Genomic DNA, 22531 nt, shown 5'->3' with positions numbered 1-22531 from the left:
ATCACTGCAAGCAGGGTTCCACGCGCTGGTAGACTTGGGACTTCCACAGGAACAGGCAAGCTGAGGAGTGAGCAACAGTAAAGCCCTTCTCTTGAGCAGTGTCTGTTCTTACACCTGGTTCTGAACTTCCAACAAATGATGAGTGAAAGCCCAAATCAAATCCCTGCATCTTCATACCATCAGATGCTGGGAAACTTAAAATCTCACATCTGGCTGTCACCTCAATATCTTCCCTAACAGAATAACTGCTTGTATTAACTTTTCTTAATGCCACATCCATTTTCTTTTAAAGCTGAACTAATTAAATACATAACTGGATACAGTATCGTGTCTGTAGGTGTAGAAATAGTAAAAGTAATCTATAGAGTTAACATATTGTACTACATTATTGTCTCCAACTCAGTGGATTAGTAGAGGAGCTCTGCCATCAGGAGTGCTTTGCCTCCTTCAATTATACAGTAAATAAAACAAAATCCTTGCAGTCTGCGTTTTTGATGGTCAAGTTTTTGGGTTTTTTTTGCCACCGTCCTGATTTCTGTGTTAATAGACTGTTTCCAGTTTTAAATTTGCAGTTAAATAAGTGTGTTCTTATTGGCATTTGCGTAATTATGTTTGAAAAATCAATCTAGCAAGACACCTCAGCTGTAGCATTTAAATCCATATATGGTAGGGCTAAAAAGCAATTTGGCCCCTTTTTGCACAGAATTGCAATTATACATTGGAAGAAAAAGTATCCGAAATGCTGAGGTGCAAATATGGAGATTTCTGTCTCCCTTGAGGTTTTGTTTGTGCCATCAACACTTAGAGCAGCTTGAGGAGTCTCACACCTCCCTAGTAAGTGTACTTTGCATCACAGGCTGTTGTGGGGCAGCTGGCAAGCAGAGGTCGTGGTAGGGACAGACACCTCAGACCTCATCGGTCAGGAAAACTGAGCTTGTCTCAAGGTGAGAAACTGATTTTTAGGGCAATGAAGCTGATGAAGGGTCTAGAGCAGAAGTCTTCGGAGGAGCAGCTGAGGGAACTGGGGTTATTTAGCCTGTAAAAGGAGAGGCTGAGGGGAGACATCGCTCTCTACACCTCCCTGAAAGGAGGTTGTAGCCAGGTGGTCCCTTCTCCCAAGTAACAAGCGATAGGATGACAGGAAATGGCCTCAAGTTGCACCAGGGGAGGTTTAAATTGGATATTAGGAAAAATTTCTTTACTGAAAGACTTGTGAAGCATTGAAAGTGGTTGCCCAGGGCAGTGGTGGAGTCTCCTTCTCTGGAGGTGTTCAGAAACTGTGTGGCCATGGTGATTTGGTACATGGTTTAGCAGGCACAGTGAAGGTTAGGCTGGATGATCTTAAAGGTCTTTTTCAGCCTTAATGGTTCTATGATTTAACTGTAATGCCTTCTTTGTTCTGACAGGCGCAGTAAGTACAGTAAAGCCAAGCAAGAGGCAGATGAGGAGAAACATTTGAACCAAGGTAAAAGGCACTGGTGCTCGATTTTCTTGATTCGATTCGTAAAGCACGTCCCATGTTCTGATGCTGGGGAAATAAGAGATAACATTCCTCTTGACATGAATAGGTTTCTGTTTTCCTCTCTTGCAAACATCCTTCTTCAAAACTAAATTTAGTAACAGGTAAAATAGAAGTATCTGCGTAAAAATTTTTGAGGAGACAGACAGAAAGGTTCATCAACTTTTTGCATTGCTCCATTCCACTGAAAGACATCTGTTCTTGGTGAGTGATAGCATGATTTTTCCCCACAATACTCCACTGAGGCATTTTTGGATGGACCGTAGGCTTTCCTGCAGGAAAGAAAATGTGAGGTTTTCTGCCTTTTTTCCAGGACGGAATCCCACTGTTACTTCTATTTCAGTCATCCAAGTACCGAACCTAGGACTTTATTTCAGAAGTTCTAGGCTCCCAAAAGGGAGGTGTGATACGTTTTAGTCTCACAGGTCCATAGACAGGCTATTAGCCTGTTAGTGATGGCAGCTCATTTACCAGCCTGGTTCCTTACATCAATACTGGGAAATATTAAAAGTTTACACTAAAAAAATCACATCGGGGGGAAAAAATGCATTAATTCTTCCTTCCTTCATCAGTCATTCCTGGCTTACAGTACATTTTTATTGTACACTGTCTTTGCTGTTGTATATCATTAAGACTTCAGTCTCATATGTTCTGTGTTCAGCAGCATGTAGATCAGTGACTTCAAATAAAACATTTCTGCCTTGCAGGTGTTAGAACATATGTGGATCCTTTTACATATGAGGATCCAAACCAAGCTGTGAGGGAATTTGCCAAAGAAATTGATGCCTCCTGCATAAAGATTGAAAAAGTTATTGGTGTGGGTAAGTGCCAGAACTTTTGCGTTTTTTTCTGTAATTATAGTTTTAAATTTGCTTTTAGAAAGTATGGGACCCTATGATTTTTGTATGACAGATCCGCCAAATGAACTGACGTACCAGTTTGACAACATGAGTGCATGCTTCATGTTTATGATCATGGATTCTTGTCCCTTTTTCCTTAAGGGGAATTTGGTGAAGTATGCAGTGGACGTCTCAAAGTACCAGGAAAAAGAGAGATCTGTGTGGCTATCAAGACACTAAAAGCCGGTTACACTGATAAACAAAGGCGAGACTTCCTGAGTGAGGCCAGCATCATGGGACAATTTGACCACCCCAATATAATCCACTTGGAAGGTGTAGTTACTAAATGTAAGTAGGTCATTTTCATGACGAGATCAATTTGGAAGTCGCTGAGAAATTAAGTCGGTGGTGGTGTGTGCCTTTTTTTTTTTTTTTTTTTCCTTTTTACTCTTTTTCCTGTGAAACGACAGATGGAACAGATCCACTGATAGCTAATAGGAGGAAATCAGTGCAGGACAAGTCATTAATCTTGTTGTCAGCTATAAATGGGTTTATGGTTTCAACTGATACTCTATCTGTAGGCAGCTTGTACAAGATTTTGTAGGGAGAATTAATACTGTGGAGGTTGGCTTTTTTCCCCCCTTCGTGCTATGCCAAGCAGGCATCTTTCACATCTTTGCTGGGCTGTGCTGATTGTTACAAGATAGGCAAAAGCAGATGGTGAGCAAAGAATTCAGAATGGCTGGGGAAAAAAATACCAAAACAAGACTACAGAGTTGTATGTTTAAGGTACAAAGCACAGATGTGAGGAGCAAACCTTTGAAATGAAGTAGCCTGTTTTAGTATGAAACTTGCTTATTTGTTTTCTCTGATTTACAGGTGTGATAATTTCACTCTGCAGAATTTACCTGGAAGATGGTTTTGTTTGGCTGGTTTGGGTTGGGTTTGTTTTTTTTTTATGTCTGTTAGCATTCACTGTGCCATGAACTCTGCCTTAGAAATGGAATGACAGTGCTCACTAAATGCTCTTTGTATGCTGGAACTGAAAAATACACCTGAGACACAGATGTGCTTGGGTCTGGCTTGATAAGGCCACTGCAGTGGTGTAGATGTCCCTACTCCAACTGCCTGAGGTAGCATGTTGGCAAAGCCTGGCACTGAACACTAATCCAAATTACTCTTTGGATGTAGGGCCTCGTGTTCAGGGTGGCAAAGAAAGCAGATAGTGATCTTGTGAGCTGCTGTTAAAAAGTGGAATTTGTGGAGCTTACCATCTGCAGATGACGGTGTGCATGATGAACATGAAAAGAGGATATTAATAGTCTAAGGAATTAAAATTAGGCGTGGGGGAAAGTTAAAAAAGTAAAACATTATCAGAAGAACAAAATATCTCCCGTAGAGGGTTGTCAAACCAACTGTAGAAACATAGAATGACTTGTGTTGGAAGGGACTTTAAAGAATTGATACCACTGAAAAGCCCTGTCCCTCCTGAATGTCAGTGTGAGATGGATGCTTGCTCTACCACTTGTATTTCTGGAAATCTTACACTTACTCATTTGTGTTTCCTTCTCCTAGTCTGCCTTCTCTCACAGTTGTTGAAAATGGCTCTTACAGTATGTCTCTGTTTGCTTTTCAAGATAAATTCTGCTAGGGGAAAAAAAAGGGATTTAGACTAATTTTAACCATCATTTACTATGGGCTTCCTTCAAAACTGAAATGAAAAGATAACACTGCTTAAAATTTGCAGGTCTGACTCTCCCTCTGTTGTAACAAAGCAGGGGGATTGTGGTCAGGCCACAGTGTTTGCTACCCACAGGGATTTTTCTAGCACCTCTGTAAAAGAAAGGCAACAGGGGAATTTTTGTGTTGAAATCCCACCGAAGCTGGAAACCCCTGAGCTCTAGCAGTTATAAATGACTGTATGCATTTGCATAATGCAGTTGTCACTGAATTAAAATTATTTGAAATTTTCACCGCGGAGGTGGTAGCCTGACCTGAGAACGTTTCATTGCCTGACTGACAGTAAGCGATGCTTCCCCAGCCAGCCAGCGTGGTTACCTCAGAGCTGGTGTGTTTGGTAAACAGGGCTACTTAAGAAGACATTTATCTCAATTTTGCCATAGGTTTTCTGAATGCTGTGATAAATTAATGCATCTAATAAACTGAAAATTAAAATGTGAGATAAATAATGGTGTAGATGGGGATTGAGAGAGGCAGCAAAAAAAACATGAATACACTGTTGGCTGCTAGTCAAGCACTTTAATAATTGACTCACTGGTGGTAACTTCTCTCTATCCCCCTCCCCTGCTAAAGAAGTGCCTGAGTAATGAAATTGCATGTTAATGCACTGAAAGAGTCTCCCTTCCTTCCTTTCTACGTTGACATAGTATCTTTTGATTGAGGAAGGTTAATTAAAACTCCTTTAGCTGTATTTGTTCAGTGGAAGGGTTCTGGTCACAGTTGCAAAGGATAAATGAAACTGACGTGCAGATTTGGTTGGGTTTTTTTCTCTTCCTACCAAAGAATGCTTGCAAATGTGAGTTAGAGGGAGAATGATGTTTTAGCACATCTCTTTCCTTAAGGGTACAAATTCTTAGCCAAGGTCACTAAGCCTTTCATCCAGAGCGGTTTGCTTTATGCAATACCATTCCTACTCTGCGGCGTTCATGGAAATCAGGAAGGGTTCAGCTGCCAGACTGGCATTTCGAAGGCACAGCAGTTTGCATGGCACCAAAACAGTAACCATTTTGATATCAGTTGGGAAGGGAAGAATTAACGGTAGTAAAAGGCCTGCAAAGGGTAGATTGGAAAAGGTGAAATAAGTGATGATGAGTGAAATAAATGATGTATTGCACATACACAGTGGCCTAAGTGGATTGATGTAAAATTTTCAGTACAGTCAGTCTATACAGCATATTGTTTTTCATCAAAAAAAAGTTACTTCAAAACCAAATCCCTGACAAATGAAGAGAGAAGCATCTTGGTGAAAAACACACTGAATAAGAAATTATTAGGGGAACTTTCAGCGCTACAACGTTTCATGGTAGTGTAATTTTCATAGCTGATTGTTCTGGAGAAGATACTTGCTGGTGACAGAAATAAGAAGTAGAGTGGTTCTGATACTCTGATGCCAAGGCAGAATTGAGTTATATACAGTCTAGGTGATGTGTCCATCACCCTTCTTTCCCCACAGCTTTGCCCTATTCAGAGATGCTCCAGGAGGTACCAAAGCAGAGTTTCTCTGGGGCACTGGCTTTTATTTCAGAAGGAACTAAATAGTTTCTGTAGCTATAGCAAAATTGGGAGGAAGGGTTGCCATGATAGCCTGGCAGGTGGACTTAACAGTGCTCATCTTGGGACTGGGCTTTTGCCATTTGACCTTTGATAAGTCACTTCTCTTCATCTCCCGTTGCTTACTTTTAGAATTAAGATGAAATTATACCCATTTCTGCAAATATCTAGATGCTGAATATCCAGCATGATTCAACCGTGTGAAATAATTGGTGTCACTTGTATGTAGCCAGATGGTTTCAGTTTCAGTGTCGTATGACTTTGTGAAGCTCTTAAAGACAACATCCAGCATTATTTATGTATTTGCTGTTGTTTTAGGCAGGAGAGTGCCTAGAAAGCATCCCCATGTCACTAACATCACATTATATTTCTCTTCAGATTGCCCCACTTGGCTCTCTGTATTGCAGTGTGGAAAGCCTGCTGAAGCTTTATGCCCCAAGTGTGACACAACTCATTGAATCATTTATCCTCTGGTTGACTTCAGAAGGCAAATGACTTTGGCTTATTTATAAATAATGAGAAACACAGGATACAAATTCGGGACAGAGAAGGTTGAGAGGAAGAGCTTGTAGAGTCTACATTCTTGAATCCAGTTGTCTTGGAATACCGTGTAGCTGCTGACAGCTTCGAATTTGCCTAAAGTGTTGATCTTTCAAAAGAAGCAGCGAGACCAAAGCATTCACAGATTCCATTTTGAGTGAGGAAGGCTTTCTAGTCTGAAAGCAATTTAATTACACTAAAGATTTTTGTCAAGTTTGAACAGATCACTGTTTCTTAGCTCTCAATTATCTGTTCATACATTCCTTAGAGAACAGAAGCCACTTTAGTTAAAGGCCTTGTCAATGAGTCAACGAAAGGGTTAACCTTCCAGATGGGGCTCTTTAGATGTTTCTGTCCTATAATATTTCTTCTCTTGCTCCCCACAGCTGAGGCATAAGCTCGGTGCTTTTCAAATTAAATTAGATTGTGTAAGCCAGGTGTCTTGGCAGTAAGATCATGTGCAACCCATTTTTATCCCATTAACACTGGTGTTCATCAAGGAATTGTGTTTTTCTTTCTGTGAACTCCAGGTAAACCAGTAATGATCATCACTGAGTACATGGAGAATGGCTCCTTGGATGCCTTCCTCAGGGTAGGTAATTTCTTCATAATAAAATAAGGAGATTTTATACTGGGAAACATTTTCTGCTTTTCATTCTGGTGCTATTTTGCAGGAAGATACTGAAAATTCAGCATTTTTAAAGAAATTATGTTTGTACTTGGGAAATTCTGTTTTGTGGTGTTGCCTCTATGGAAAACCGGAATAAATGTAAAGTGGAGAAATATAGAATAAATATGTTTAAAATAGTAGGGCCTTAAATAATCCATGTTTCATAGAAACAGCTCTGATTTTGAAAGCATCACAATGCTATGAACTCATTAAAACCAGATTAATTTCAAACTGGATACTGCATCACTGGAACGTGTGACAGAACCTCTGGATTTTTACTTTTCTGGTCAATTATAGGCACTAGTCAGGAGAGCGAGGAAATAACATTGCATTTGATTAGAGACAAGATGGAAAACCAGAAGTATACTCTTGGCGGGCTTCAGCAATGGCAATAATGTAGCTTTTAGCTTAGTGTTCTGTGATTTTCTTCCTTTCCCCATATGCAGAAGAATGATGGCAGATTTACAGTCATCCAGTTGGTGGGGATGCTTCGTGGCATCGGCTCAGGAATGAAGTATCTGTCTGATATGAGCTATGTGCATCGGGATCTAGCTGCTCGAAACATACTAGTCAACAGCAACTTGGTCTGCAAAGTGTCTGACTTTGGCATGTCCCGGGTCCTGGAAGATGACCCTGAAGCAGCTTATACCACACGGGTAAGAAGGGAAAGAAAATGTCCAGTGGATTTTCTTGCCTACACACTGGTTTTGTCCGACTGTCACTGGGAGGTGCCAATGCTTTGTTTTAAAATAAATAATCTCAGTTTTAAGTGAAAAACCCATATCACAAGCTGAAAATAACCACTGTCCCAGACTCCATAGCTGATATAAACTGAAGTAATGTTATTGCTACACCAATAGCTACATCAGTATTCTTCTGCTTCCTTCAGTGTGCTAGAGAGCGTGACAGGAATCTGATGCCAGAAATAAGAGCTTGGGCTTCTATTTCTTCTGATATCTAAAGACATACATAATTATTTGCTGGTCCCACTGAGGTTTGATTCAGCAAGTGTAGATATGCCACAAAAAAAAAAGGGAAATCCACTTCTGCCCATCTCAAGCTAGTATAAATTTGACCTAAATAATTTGGACTGGGGAAACTGTGAGGCATGCATTCCCATTTTTCATACTTTCTTATTTTATTTGTATTTCAGCATCCCAGTGTTAACTAATTTTGCTAAAGCCATTCTAATATGCTGCATGTGGAATAGTACTAATACAAGTACTTCTGGCCACAAAACAACATCCAGACCATTGCCAGCCTTTGTACCAAATACCTCTGTAATTAAAATGCATGCGAAGAAAAAAAAAAAAGCGTTTATAAAATCTCCTTTTTTAATTGCTTATTTTCTTCTTTTTTAAATATCTGCCATTCTCCATCTGTTCTCCCTAGTGCAGAGTTTGTTTGCAGTGCTCAGATTTTGCAGTTGAATCCCAACACTCGTCCTTTAATGGATTCACAGTTCGTTACAGAGAAGGATGGATGCATATAGTATAAATGCTAGCCAGCCTTGGTATTTTTCACTCGTAAGGGTGGCAAGTGGAAGAAGCAGAAGCAGAGGTCTGAGAAGCCTTATTCAGGGAAATCAAAGTTTAGACAAACACACAAGGGCAAGACAGACATGATTAAAGAGCTTCCCTTTGAATTTCGTGAGTGGAGATATAGTATTATGTTTGCTCTCAAGAGTAAACTACAGGGAATCAATGACATTTGCATTATAGCGCATTGTCTTCATTTCGTATCAGTAATGAAGGATCAGGAAAATTTGGATGAACTCCACTATACTCGAGCAGCTAAATAAAAAGAGCTTATCGACAATTTTTAGAATGACAGCCATGTATAAACACAATCCATGCATCTGTGCATGAAAGGAGAAATAGAGCTTTTTCATAACCAGAGATAATGCAATAGAATACATTTTTTAAAGCATATTTTTAAAGAAAATAGTGTGTTTTGCTCCCTGTTAGTAGTGTAATTCATTAAAGTGAAAGCATCCTGTAGCCGGACAAGACACATACTGCTGCAATCTGATTCACAAAGGGCCTGATGCAAAGGCTAAAGAAGCCAGGAGAAGGACCCCTTTTGATTTCGCTTGGCTTTTGAACAAGTCCATATTAAACTCTTGAGAGAAAGAGAGAGAGATTAGACCAATAAACCATTAAGTGTGCATGCACTGCACTCTGTTATGGATAAAAACTATCTAGAAGATTGCTGAGAAAAAAAGCTACCAAAATAAACTTAATCAAAAAAAGCATAAAAGCAAATGAAAAAAACCTTGAAACCTTTCTTCAGCTTAAGTCATTCCCCAGATGGAACTGCAGGAAACCAAAAGCTCAATTAAAACCACCTTGCATATTAGCATAAACAAAAGGAGAAACCTCTGGCCTAGGATCACTCAGCTAAGGCAAAATCAGATAAATGGGGTGGAGTGAGTTTCTTTTAAAACAGTGCAGGACCTCAGTGGCCCAGATCAGATGCCCAAGCATTTTTATTTGTTGAAAAAGAAGTATTGTATCAAAAGGCAGCTCTCTCCAATAGGTATCAAAAGCAGCCTGGTACTGTGGTTGAGCTCCCCCTACAAGGTCTGGGAGAGCCCAGAGGCTTGCTTGCCATCTCACATCTCTGGTAGGAATTGGGATATTGCCCATGGGAAACACCACAGTATTCATAAATCTTCCGAGTTTATCCTCTCTTTATTTTGCCTTTTTGAAAAGCAAAATGTTTATAATCCCCTTTTTCTGAAACCGGTCAAACAGGTCAGGCAGGCAAGCAAGGAAATAGTCATTAAGAGCATGTACTTATTTGTTTTGTCAACTAATCTCTCATATATACTTTGTAAAACTCCTGGCTTGTTCTCAGGCTTTAGCGTAGCCCTAACAAGAGATCTCTTAAAGGGCTGGTAAAAATATGTTTAACAGCTTACTGGTTCTCCTTCTTGTGACTAAAGAAAACAGATGGGCGGCATTGCCTCCTGGTTGGATCTGACAGTTTTATGAGAAGAAAGAGAGAAAGTGGATGCCTTTTTAAGAAGGACTCTGCAACTGCATACAGAAAACCATTTTGTGTTTTTCATGGCAATGTAGAACAGTGTCAGCCACGCACATTACTGGGTCAGTGACTCACTAGCCTGTGGTTTCCTCTGTTTGTGACAGGGTGGCAAGATCCCCATCAGATGGACCGCGCCAGAGGCAATTGCCTACCGCAAATTTACATCGGCTAGTGATGTGTGGAGCTATGGCATCGTCATGTGGGAAGTGATGTCTTATGGAGAAAGACCTTACTGGGATATGTCAAATCAAGATGTGAGTCTCCTTCTAGGCTTCCTCTTCCTTTTCTCTCCTTTTCCCCTTGCACCTTTATCTTTGTCCTTAGATGGCTGCTGATGTCTTCTGTGTCAATGGGTTTGTGACATTCCACTGCTGCATTTTATCCCAGGTTTTTAAAAGGATATCATGGGTAGTAGATTCCTGTATTCTCAGGGAACCTCTCTGGAACTAAGGCTTCTATGAATTTGTCAAGCCTGGTCTATGGTCAGGCAATAGGGGATTCACAAGTTAGATTCTGTAACTTGTACATGTATCTTTTTTCCTTTCTTTTTTTTTAGGAAAATATTATAAGCAATTAAAGTAAGAAAGAAGAGGGAGGGAAAGGGAAACTAATGTATTTAAACTGTCAGATCATAATACTGTCCATAGAAGGAAGATTTGAATGTTGATATTAAATCTTGACTTTCATATTGAAAGTTTTTAAGAAAAAACATTTGAATTCAGTGGGGCTTCCTGTTAGGAGTTAAGTCTTCGAGCCCTAGTATGCTTGTAATTCTTCCACATGATTTTATTTCTTGTAGTTTATCTAAAACAACACATATGAAATCAAATTCTGATTATCAGTCAGAGCATCCTTGCGACAATTGCATAGCCGCCCCCCCCAAGGACATTAAAAAGCAGCTTTCCTAAATGACCATTCTTAAATTATGCATGTCCTGTTTAACCGTACCATCTGGACTACTTCAGTGTATTCCAGGAGGGAGTATGCACAATGGCTGCTATTCCAGAAGAGTATTTAATAATAATGCTAATAAGAGCTTTTGGTAATAGAATTTTTATTAAATGAAAAAAAAAATCCCAGTGAAAATGAGGCATAGATTATCTATAATTCTCTTCCCAGGAGGTTTATAAACCTATAAAGAAAGAGGAAAATGTTAATCTGAATATATGGTCATGGGAGTGGTTAAGTCATTTTACAAGTCATCTGCTTTCTTATATAGAGCTGAGCATTTTCAAAGGGTGTCTAGATACGGATGGCATTTAATCTAAATGGGGGATATAATTTTAATTTCCTTCTGATGTGAAATGTCTCTTCTGGCACCCAGTCCTGCCTTCCTTTGCTAACAGGAAGTCATCAAGGCTTAGCAAGAAAATAAAACACCAGATGTGTCTTTCAGTTATATCAGGCATGTCTGCACAGCACAGTGGAGCTGAGTGCAACAAACACAGATCTAACACGCTAGGCTGGTGTACACCGCAAATGTACAGTGCTAGACCATGTCAAAAAGCCATCTCGAGCAGGACAGTGAAAGCTAATATTACTGTCTTTGCATCCTCTTTTTAGTACATGGCATAGACACCGATTTTTTTCTCTTTAGCAGTGGTGAGAGCAGTGCTTTTCACGAGAAAGCAGAAGTGGATTTCAAATTGCTCTCAGTGTCTGTTGAATCAAGAGAAATGAAAAGGATCTTCATACTTCTGGAGTAGTGGGAGCCCCTTCATTTGTGGTCACTGAATAGCTGCTAACAGTGCAAGCACACCCCTTGCCCTGCCCTCCCAGTGGATTTTAGCCACTAATTGGACAAGACCAGAATGAGGGAATTTAGTTCAATTCAGTCTCTGTGCGTTCCTGGTCTCTAATCTCATGGTGAATCCTGCCAGCAAAGTCATATGGATTAATTAAGATCTGAAGGCTTCTGGGTCATATCGCTGTCAATATCAGAATTGAGTCCTGGCCATGTCCCATTCTCCTGAGAGAGCTAAGAAACCGTCAGAGTACTGAGCTCTGGAGTGTTTTGGGGGGCGATTTGAAATTACTTCAGCTTGTGAGTTTTTCTTGTTCCCGTAAAGTATGAAATGCATACTCAAGCTGCTGAGTTTGACTTCTGTAGCATTCTGGATAAAAATATATAAAAGGGTTCCCATCTCTTCAGTTCTTGATTGAGAGCATGCAGTGGTGAGAGAACAGGTTCTCTACAAGGCCTGTGTTGCTGATAGAGATGAGCTGGACCATGAGAGAGGGAAGAGGAGGTCATCTACTGTACCCTAAAAATGGTGGCGGAGAATTTAATCTTCAGTTCATTGCACCCAAAACTGACAGATATTAAAGAGGTGCTGTAGAGCTGTTACTTCTCCAACCCTCTGTCCAACAGGGATAGTTGCTTAATTCTAACCTGGGCTATTTTGTCATCCCCGAATCCCACGTGCTTTTTTGTGATACTTTGCCCTGCTGTGTCTGATGTCTGCTTTGGATGCTCTGCCCTTTTAGTTTTGAATTCCTGAGGAGAAATGACAGTTCTGAGACCACCAACTGCTGGAGTCTGAGTGTAATTTTCCGTGTAGTTTCACTTAATTGTGGATTTGCTTCCATACTTTGTATCGCCCTAGGATAAATGATACTCAGCTGGTAGATGTGAGTAGTGTCTGATGTTCTCTAATGTCTTCCTAATTGTGCCATTTATAGGTTATTAAAGCCATTGAAGAAGGGTACAGGCTGCCACCTCCAATGGACTGCCCCATTGCTCTCCATCAGCTGATGTTAGACTGCTGGCAGAAGGAACGCAGTGACAGGCCTAAATTTGGACAGATCGTCAACATGCTGGACAAACTCATCCGCAACCCCAACAGCCTGAAGAGGACAGGCAGCGAGAGCTCCAGGTGAGCTGTGCTTTTGTAATGGTGATGTACGAGGGAGCACAGTGGAGCTGACAGGCAAAAAAAACTGCAAGTCCCCTAAACCTCTGTGCTGGGATCACAGCGTGCTTGGTAGCTCTGCAGAGCCAGACTGCGCAGCAGACATTGTGCTGTGCAAGACAGCAAGAGAGGTTGTGCCAGCACACTATGGAACCCTGCTGGGCACCCCAGGCTCTCCTAACTCTGTGAGAATGAAAATCAAAGGTGCAGAGCTGTGGCTGTTTCACCCCAGTGCTGACCACGTTTATAGCACAGTCTTAAGCACATCCTGAAAAAGTTTGAGTGCAGGCAAGCTCTGTTTGAAGACAAAGTTTGCTGCGTCTTTTCCCTCTCACCCCTAATGAAAAGGCTTGAACGGGTGGCCTTACAATGTAGCTACCAGGAGCGATGTGGTTTTCTGCAGGAAAAATACATCATTGAGTTTTATAAACCCTACATTTGTGTAGGATTTGCAAATGAGCATTGCGGCATTACAGCCAACGCCTTGTGGGCATTGGGAAGGTGTGGATTAATTTTTATGTGAATTTGAATTTAATTTTGTGGAAAGCCAGTTTCATGTCTCTGCTGATCCCACATTACATTGGTGTTTTGTTTTGTTTGCTAGACACAGTGTACTTGGTATGTGCAAAAGAGACGCACGCAGTAGAAAGGAAACTCCCAGAGTTGTAGGGTAAACCCAAAATATCTTTGCTGGGACAGATCAGCAGTTTGGTTAAGCTGGTGAAACACTACTGTAGGCATAGGAGCTTTACTAATTAGCACCAGATTTGTTCTGTTTGCGAATGTCTTTGCTTTGGCGGGTAAATTTGCTTACAGCAGATACGGAAAAAAAGCTTAAAAGAAAAGAAACGAGAAAGATAAAAGGAAAATATGTTTTAGTAGAAGGGAACATGCAGAAATGTCCATCGGGCAATACAAAGTTAAGTTTCTTCAATCAGCGAAGGAGTGACAGTAGTTCTGTTTCAGCCTCCAACAGAGCAGCATCCTGGGAAAAGCTATTTTCGTTTTTAAACTTGTAGGTCCCTTTGTGACTCTTGCTTACAATGTACATTATCAGAAGAGAGATTTATTAACCCTGTGAGGCCACTTAGCACCACACATCTTCCAGATTGCCCTAATTGCATCAGTAGCCGGGCAAAAATTTATCCACCCTTGAGACTTAAATAATTTACATGGTGAGAATCACAATATGGTCTGCTGTGATAATTTGATTTGAGAATCGCAGTGTGAACTCCTCCAGTTTGCTTTCTTTCCAATTTACAGATGCCCTTTGCAAATATATAGATTTTACAAAAGTTAATAGCCTCTTCAAGGTCATTTTGTACTAATGTAAGTTAATAGCCTATTCAAGGTCATTCCATGTTCACAACTATTTATAGACCTTTACTTTTCTTCTCTTTGGAATATGAATTCCAAATATGCATATAACATTATTAATCTATTATATGACTTTATACGTGAAGCATAATTGTATATAATTAGATTGCCATCATCGGTCTTGTGTTAGATAGTACAGTAAAAGAGTTTTAACCAGCACGCACTCAGTGCCTTAGGCAAGACGTAACTATGCTATTGCACACCTGATCTTTGATGATGTGCGTTTTCAAATAAATTGCTAAATTATAATTGTTTTGGTTAGATAGATAGTAGTAATTTATAATGGTTTAGTGAAACTGTGATTTATGATGTACATGAAATAATAAATGAGATATTAATAAGAGAAGCAAATTTTGTAAAAATAATTATTCACAACTCTGTGCAATGGAAAATGAGAAGCACATTCCACAGTGCAAACAAAGATCAAAGCTCTCATGTTTCCCCCCCACTCCTGGCACACGCACTGGCCAGGAATGGATTGATTAAAGAGGGGATTAACTCCCTGCTGTCCTGAGTTTGATTGATGCACTGAGCTTGCCTGCGAACCTGGCTAGAAGCAGGACTTATCTGAACCCGCCCTGAGTTTTGCCCTCTAAACCAGTCTGGCTGGTTTTGAGCTCCCAGTTCCTTCACACATACTTCACTAGTGTTTCTATAGCTGCTGTGCTGAGGTCTGACACATGCAGGATTGGCAAAGTCTTACATTGCTGTGTGTGAGATACAGACCCAGTAGACTGAATGCCTTCCAGCACTGCCATCTTCTTTGTTTTCTCAAGTAAAAGCATTTTCTGTGAACATAGTTGCATCTGAGGTGGAAATTGTAAGTGGCATAATGGTTCAAATTGGATCTGAAAGCAAAAATAGAAACCTACGGTCAGATTCATTCTTAGCAAAAATTGGCCTGTTGATTTCCGTTGTGTTAAGTTTCTTGCACTGATCTACATTGCTGTGTAGAGAGCCACCGGTTTCGCTGGGCACAATGTTCTTCCTCTTACTTTCCCCAATCACTGAGGATAATTGTTGCAGAGACCAGACTTTGGTTTGCAGTTTTTGATCCAGCTGACATCATTTCTCTGTCCTTTCACTGTTTGGCATCCAGACCTAGCACAGCCCTGCTGGATCCCAGCTCCCCTGAGTTCTCGGCGGTTGTTTCTGTTGGTGACTGGCTCCAAGCCATTAAAATGGAGCGATACAAGGATAACTTCACAGCTGCTGGCTATACCACCCTAGAGGCTGTGGTGCATATGAACCAGGAGTAAGTACTCAGCGATAAAACAAAAAAACTGGTAAATCTGGATTTAATCAGCCTCCTTTGCTTTGTACTGCATATCATTACACTCATTAAAGGAATGGAATGCCTTTCATTTGGATGGAGGATAACTTTATAATGCCTCCACAATGCCTTCGCTTACTTAATTAAACATTTCTGTACATCTGCCTTGCTTTTACTATGTTGCTTGTGGTTGACTCTTAATATTTTCTTCTGCACTGGCATCTGATCTGCAGTTCTCAGCCCCCTGCTTCTTCTCTTGCTTTCCACAGTGACCTGGCAAGGATTGGGATCACTGCCATCGCGCACCAGAACAAGATCTTGAGCAGCGTTCAAGCGATGCGCACCCAAATGCAACAGATGCATGGCAGGATGGTTCCCGTCTGAGCCAGTACTGAATAAACTCAAAACTCTTGAAATTAGTTTACCTCATCCATGCACTTTAATTGAAGAACTGCACTTTTTTTACTTCGTCTCCTCGCCCGTTGAAATAAAGATCTGCAGCATTGCTTGATGTACAGATTGTGGAAACCAAGCGTGTGTGTTGGGGGGGCCTCCAGAAATGACAAGCCGTCATTTTAAACCAGACCTGGAACAAATTGTTTCTTGGAACATACTTCTCTGTTGATCAACGATATGTAAAATACATGTATCTATATAAATATAAAGTCACATTCAAGTTTTGATGCTATGTTTGCTGCCAGATACTGTGCTTAAAAAACAAAAACAAAATTACTTTCCTTCTCCCTGTGACCCATAGGATTACAACCATAGTGTTTTATTTGTGGGTGAAACCACCGTTGTGCATCTTTCACTGGAATGAAGAATCTGCCCTAGGATATTTTTTGCAGACTTGATGCATCACTAATAACTTGCAGAAACCTCAGTGAGAATATCGTTTGGCTAATCAGTACCTGCTGATTAGTGATCTACCCACTTACGGGCTTGAGACATGAAATGACCCACCTTGTGGATTACTGGGCAAAACTGGACCTCTTGGGAGATTATTGGCTGTTGTTGTGCTGTGCTGAAGCCTGCCACTTAAAGACATTTTGTGAACATCTTGCCAGTAGTCAGCTGTGACAATCGTGGCTGTGGAGCTTTCAGACTTCTTTTCTCTTTCAAGAAGCAGTTCCCTTTGCCGTATGGAGAAGGTCAGTGGAAGTACAATGTCCAACACGTTCACGGTGCTTTATTTCTTAAACTGTTTTAGGATTTCATAACTATTGAGGAAGAAAAAACCAAAAAAGTGCTGTGGTACATGTTCTTCGGGGTTCCGAACTGGTTTGTATGAATCCATGCTGGTTTCCCAGACTAATTGCTTAGTGTATCCCATTGTTTGCTCTATTTGATAACAGTGAAAATTACACTGTTTCAAAACGTGTTTTTTTCTCTCTAGCTGTTGTGTTTTAGGATGTGCAGACAATGGGGCTCACTTTTGGGGGCTCACTCAGTTCAGAGCGAAGAGCTTGACCCCACTTTGCACTGAAAGCAGTAGGGATGCCTTTATTTTTTGGGTGGAAAAACCCACATATGGGTCCCGCAGAAAGTAAGAAATACCTTGTAAAGTACAGATACTTATAAATGCACCAAGAAGAACCGAGGACTCCTCCTGCCTTCTCATGAACAACAGTAGAACCAATACTTGTGTTCTTGAAAGATCAGTCTCGATTGCTGTGTCAGTGGTTTTATGGGAAATGGAGAAGAAAGAAATGGAATTGTGCGTGCAGCCTTCCTGCTTTTGCACAGTTTGGGTGTCAGGCGTGGTTACAGCTCTATGTTATGCAGCAGTCTTAGATTTCAGACACGTTGATGAGGCCTCTTCAGCTGTGAGAACCGAATTCACTTTTGGAACCAACCCCACAGGCTGGATCATCAAGGCAGCTGTGGGTGTGAGTGCCAGGTGTAGGCTGCATGGCTAAGGCCTTAGCGTCCCTCTGCCAGCATGACACACAAGATGGAGTGTGACCTGCTTGAAAAGCCACTCTCCAGTTCCTCTAAGAAATAGATGAAGAGCTGAGGGAATGAAAGCATCCCCTGGGTTGCTAGACGAAGGTAACTGCTAAAGGAATGTGACTGTCCTCATTAGGTCATGTTGGATAAAGCTTTATCCGGTAAAGCCCTGAACACATTTAGACTTGAATTTTATTTATATTAAAGCTTTCATTACTCTTTTGAACAGAATGTATAAATTAGATTCCTCTTAAAGTTCTTTCAAGGACCAAACTGATGAGATAACCTTAGAAAAGAGACCACTGATGCTGTGCCGAGCAGGAGGAGAGTTTTCACGATACATCCTCTAGAGTAGTTTTTGCATTTCAGCTGTGCCAGGCACAATGTCAGAAAGGTGAAATTCATATTTTGATGGTTCTGAGACTGGTTCTTTGGTCGATAATGTCTGGTCCTACTCTGCACCTGACAGCAAATTCAGAAATGATTTAGTGGCTTTATATGTCCGATTTTTAATAATTGCATTTATTTTAAATCCCTAACAGCTCACTCAGCTGGACAAGTCACACTTATTGTATTGTCACTCACATCACTTTTTGTCACTTTTAACAGTAACTTGCCGATTTTAACCACTGACTCTCCTTCACCCCCCACTTTCTCAGAAAACAACTTGTTCAGAATATGGGATGCTAAATTTGGATCCTGTCAAGTCATGACAGCTTAGTAAAAACTGTTCTGCGGTATTACCTATAAAAGCTTTTCCATTTCAAGAAATTTAAGTTTTCTTTTAAAAAACTACTTAAGGCAGCACGTTTTAATGTTATTTTGCCAGGAAACATAAGAAGTAGTTACTCATTTTAAAGACCTGACACTTGTACTTTCATCAGGAAAAAATCATTTACTTCTTGAAAGCAGAGATACTTTAAGTTTTCCCTTGCTGTAAACCTGTTGCATTCTGTTGAGATTGTCATTTTACATAGAAAAACAAAATACACCCAATTTTCTGGCCAGTTTGTAAAATTGCTTTCTTAAAGTCTAGTAATGGTAATTCAAAACACTCCAGTATTTTCCCCACAAAATGAAAAGCTGTCCCCCCATAGAATGAAAACTCTGAAGGCAGCTTAGATGCCAGGTTTTCAGAACTGCCATTGATGGTTGTGTTCCCTGGGGTAAAACATGGCCAGCATGGGGGCGCCTGGAGTGGGATTTTGGCTGAAGGAGACCAAATTAAAAAAATAGCTGGCACATACATATCTCTTTATAAGCTATGTCTTGGAAGCACTTTTGCCAGGGAAGGGTTAAGTCGGATGTTGGGAAAATGTTCTTCACGCAGAGGGTGGTGGAGCACTGGAGCAGCTCCCCAGGGAAGCAGTGACAGCACGGAGCCTGGCAATATTCCAGAAGCATTTGGCCAGCCCTCAGACACACTGTGTGGACGTGGGGGCTGTCCTGTGCTGGGGCAAGAGTTGGATTTGATGGTCCTTGTTGGTCCCTTCCAACTCAGGACATTTGATGATTCAAAGAATGAGGGGAAGAAAAGAGGAAAAGAAAAGTAAAGGGTTCCCACCCTTTGAGAACTGCTGGCTGTGTTTGCCTCACTGAACCAGGCAGCGAGAGCGTGGCCGAGTGCTGCAGCCTCCTGCATGGCCATTCAGCCACTCTTGTGCAAGAATTACATCTCGTCCTCTTTTCTCCTCTGTCCTTCAGGAAAACCTCTCAGGAGAGGTTTAATTCCCTGAACCTCCTGCCCTGTTTCCTCTTCACTAGGACAGAGATGAGTTTAGGTCTTTTCCTTGGATGTGTATCAGCAATTGCAGCAGCGCTTCTGCTGGGGAACCTAAGGGGAGGCGGTTAGGCAGCGTGTGCGTCTGTCTTGTTGCGTGTTGTTTAATATATTTGTGTTTTCTTTTTGTGCAGGGGAATTAGATTTTGCTTTCACGGCCTCATAGCCCATCCTATTGATCATATTGACCATGGAGGAACATAGACTAGACATGAAGCCTTCTGGATCCACAGTTGTGTCTTCCCTAGCACTGATTCTGGAGAACACGTGCTGAACAGTCATCAGTCCCTGAAACAAGCGTGACTTTTACTTTCTCTTTTTTTTTTTCTGTTGCCACCCACTCCATTTTTTTTTCTTCATGGAAAGATAACTAACTCGATAAGACTCAGCACCCAGTTGTCACTTGAGGAATGTACTGTGTCAAAGCCCTACAGACTTCTGGATATTTTTTTTCCTCCCCTTCTGCTTTCTCTTCCTACATTCAGTTTTATTTATATATGTTGTTATATTCTCTCATCAACCCCCTGGCTGTCACTGCTGCATCTTGGACGAATGCAGGTGACGGAGCTCTACGCGTCTTTCCATGGACACCAGGCCAGGTGCCGCAGCAAAGAGCGCAGTTCCTGTGAGCTGCCTATATACATTGCTGACGTAACATTTTACGCAAAATGTGCCATTGCAGTGATATAAATATATTTTTTTTCCTTGAATGGATATGGATTATTATCTCCTCTGAAAGGTGCGTATGTATGCTTGTGTGCGTGTGTTTGCGTGCGAGTCTCCTCATGTGTAGAACTGCCTGTGAATGTGCCGAAAACATCTCTGGAAGCGCAGGAGTCCCCTGTCGTACGAAAGCAGGCTGATAGCTCGTGTCTGCAATGGTGGCGAAAACACACACATTAAAAAGTGTTTAAATTTCTGTATCTGTAAGTGTAATTTTGGCTGCCACTCTAACCTTAATGAGTAGTTCTGCAGCCTGAAACAGGGGTAATTTCAAGTTAGTCTTGGAGTTGTGGATGATGGGATCCGTAAGGGTGCTAAAGATTTTTGTTTCATAAAGAAGTGTTGTTGATTTGTACTAATGCCCCGTTCATGATTAAGAGCGACCAGTTTCTCAATGGCAAGGTGATGGAGGCAACACCTGCATATCCATCCACTGGTGAACCCGAACTGAGTTCTTAAGTATCTTTTTTAATCTGGAAAAACAGGATTTTAAAGGCTTGTTGACTGCAAACAAATATATGCAATTCTTCAGTTCACAGAAACACCTTGCTCTGTGTGCAAGCTGTGAAAACTTATAACGTAATAACTAAAACACTTTGTTTGCTCCCAGCACAGTTAAGGAAAAAAAGCAAGATCTGTAAGGTTACAGTAGTTAGGAAGAGAGTTGTGAAAAGTGTCCTGTTCCTCGTGCGGGTGAAGAAGAGCTGGTGAAATGCAGCAGAAGGCACTCTTTTTCCCATGGCCCAAGGAACGGGGCTGCCGCTCACTGGTACTACCTAGAAAAGCTTTCTGTCTTTGGAGAATTCCCTGTTACTATAGAGTAAGCTAGTTTCTGAGTGGAGACGTGCGCTAGACCCCAGGGTAGTTGGAGTGGCGCGGGTGATGCTCCCTGCTTGCTGCCTGGTCGCAGGGTTCGGGGTCGTGCAGCAGAGTGAGCTGCTGTGGGATGGGGAGTCACACCAGCAGGCACGAGGAGACTGGACGCGCTGCGTTAATAGCGTGAACAGCCTTGAGCAGAGCCGTAAAGAGGTGTCCCAAAGTTACTCCTGCTCCTTCCTCCTCACCGGCCCTCTGAGTTCTGAGTTAAAGCCTTCATTCTGCTTGCTGTGGTGGAGGAGCAGCGGCAGGTCCGTGCAAGGGAGGCGAGGGCAGCAGCGTTCTCAGCAGAGCATGGACGGGGTGGTGAAGGAGCCAGGAGATGCTGGCTGTGCCGCCCACCTTGGGCCACCACAGGCTGCGCCGGACAGAGCTGGGGGCCAAAGGAAGGCAAGTACTGCGGTGCTGCTTCCCCTTGGAGGAGAGGGCACCACCAAGACTGCTGTGCATGATGAGCCTCTGTTTGTTAAGAAATTGTCCTACTCACACACCACTGATTGATGTTTGTCGGGGTTTCTTGCTGTACTAATTTTGTGATGGATCTATGTATTAAAAATATATATGTATAAAATACAAAAAAACTGGTGAGTAACCAGTAAACAGGACTTAAAAAGCAGTATTTTTCTTTTATGTGACATTTTCATAACCAGAAAAAAAAATCTGAAATACTAATCAGACAAATAAAAAGAGAGTGCATTTATTTTTTTGTATCACTGCAAGTATGTTGGAATATGCAAGGACTGTGGTTAAAATTAGAATGTATGAGGCATATTATAATTTAGTTCATACTGAAAAAATCTAACAGCATTTCTTGGTTCGTGCATTTGAACGGTCTCTGGGTTAGATATATAGATTTTTCTATTTTGTTTTAATTTGTAATTTTTTTCCCCCTCCATGAATTTTAGGTACACATAACTTATGTCATTTATTTATGGTCTTTTATACCTAGTTTGTAAAATTGTAAAATAGCAAACAATGCAAACATTTGCATTTGAAAATAATAAAGTAGTTGCTGTATAAACCTCAAATGGACTGTTTCTGATTATTTAATCTTTTTTTAATGCAGTGTTCATCCACAACAGATAGGAATACAGAACTCAGAGTAATAGTCCTGCTGTTGGCCCCAAAGGGATTCATTCGTTTCACAGGAATGCACTCCTGAAGTTCATTTAAACTGCATAACTCCCTCGTGTGCCTTAGAGAACGTTACTTTTTCTTGTTACCGTCACAGGTTGTGTAGCGTGCAGAGCATTTGTGCTCTGGGAAGGATGCTGCAGCCACGTTGCCCTTGTTAATGATCTCTGTGATTTTACCTTGGAGACCAGGTAGCATCCACGGGTGCCACACCTGGGAAGAACCCTCAGGATCATAATGTTGTTTCACTTCCACTCCTGGGATCGGCTGGGGATAGTCTCCTTCCTCTGTCTCCTGCAGGCTGGACCTTGCATGGGACCAGACATCACCTTGGCAGAAATCCTACAGTTTGGCAGTTTCCTTTAGGCCCGGATTTTGCCTCTAATGTGGGAAGTGTGACCTTGCTGCTGAGTTACTGCCCTTGTTGCTCTGCACGTGGGCTGCATTTGCGTAGGTCGGCAGGCTCCTCTTGTAGACTTACGGCCAGGAAGGGAGAAGATGAGGGATGAAATGCAAACCAGAGGGGCGAAATGCAAACCAGAGGCGTGAGAGTGTTTGGAGCAGCAGAAAATGGAGAGGGACAGTTACTGTGACAAGGG

General features: G+C 41.5%; 1 protein-coding gene across 1 annotated transcript in view; it reads left to right on the top strand.

Moving 5' to 3' along the window:
- The window catches only part of EPHA4 (EPH receptor A4), a 109815-nt gene extending 88000 nt beyond the window's left edge, over nucleotides 1-21815 (top strand). Inside the window, exons 9-18 of the mRNA XM_054074328.1 lie at nucleotides 1407-1465; nucleotides 2227-2340; nucleotides 2521-2706; nucleotides 6720-6781; nucleotides 7306-7515; nucleotides 10012-10161; nucleotides 12590-12783; nucleotides 15296-15451; nucleotides 15739-16620; nucleotides 19334-21815. Coding sequence (XP_053930303.1) covers nucleotides 1407-1465; nucleotides 2227-2340; nucleotides 2521-2706; nucleotides 6720-6781; nucleotides 7306-7515; nucleotides 10012-10161; nucleotides 12590-12783; nucleotides 15296-15451; nucleotides 15739-15853 — 1246 coding nt within the window. The 3' untranslated portion in view covers nucleotides 15854-16620; nucleotides 19334-21815. The remainder of the gene's footprint in view (nucleotides 1-1406; nucleotides 1466-2226; nucleotides 2341-2520; nucleotides 2707-6719; nucleotides 6782-7305; nucleotides 7516-10011; nucleotides 10162-12589; nucleotides 12784-15295; nucleotides 15452-15738; nucleotides 16621-19333) is intronic.
- Nucleotides 21816-22531: the final 716 nt, after the last annotated feature.

Source organism: Cuculus canorus, chromosome 9 (assembly GCF_017976375.1).
Source record: "Cuculus canorus isolate bCucCan1 chromosome 9, bCucCan1.pri, whole genome shotgun sequence".
Taxonomy (NCBI): Eukaryota; Metazoa; Chordata; class Aves; order Cuculiformes; family Cuculidae; genus Cuculus; species Cuculus canorus.
This window is presented reverse-complemented; position numbering and strand designations above follow the sequence as displayed.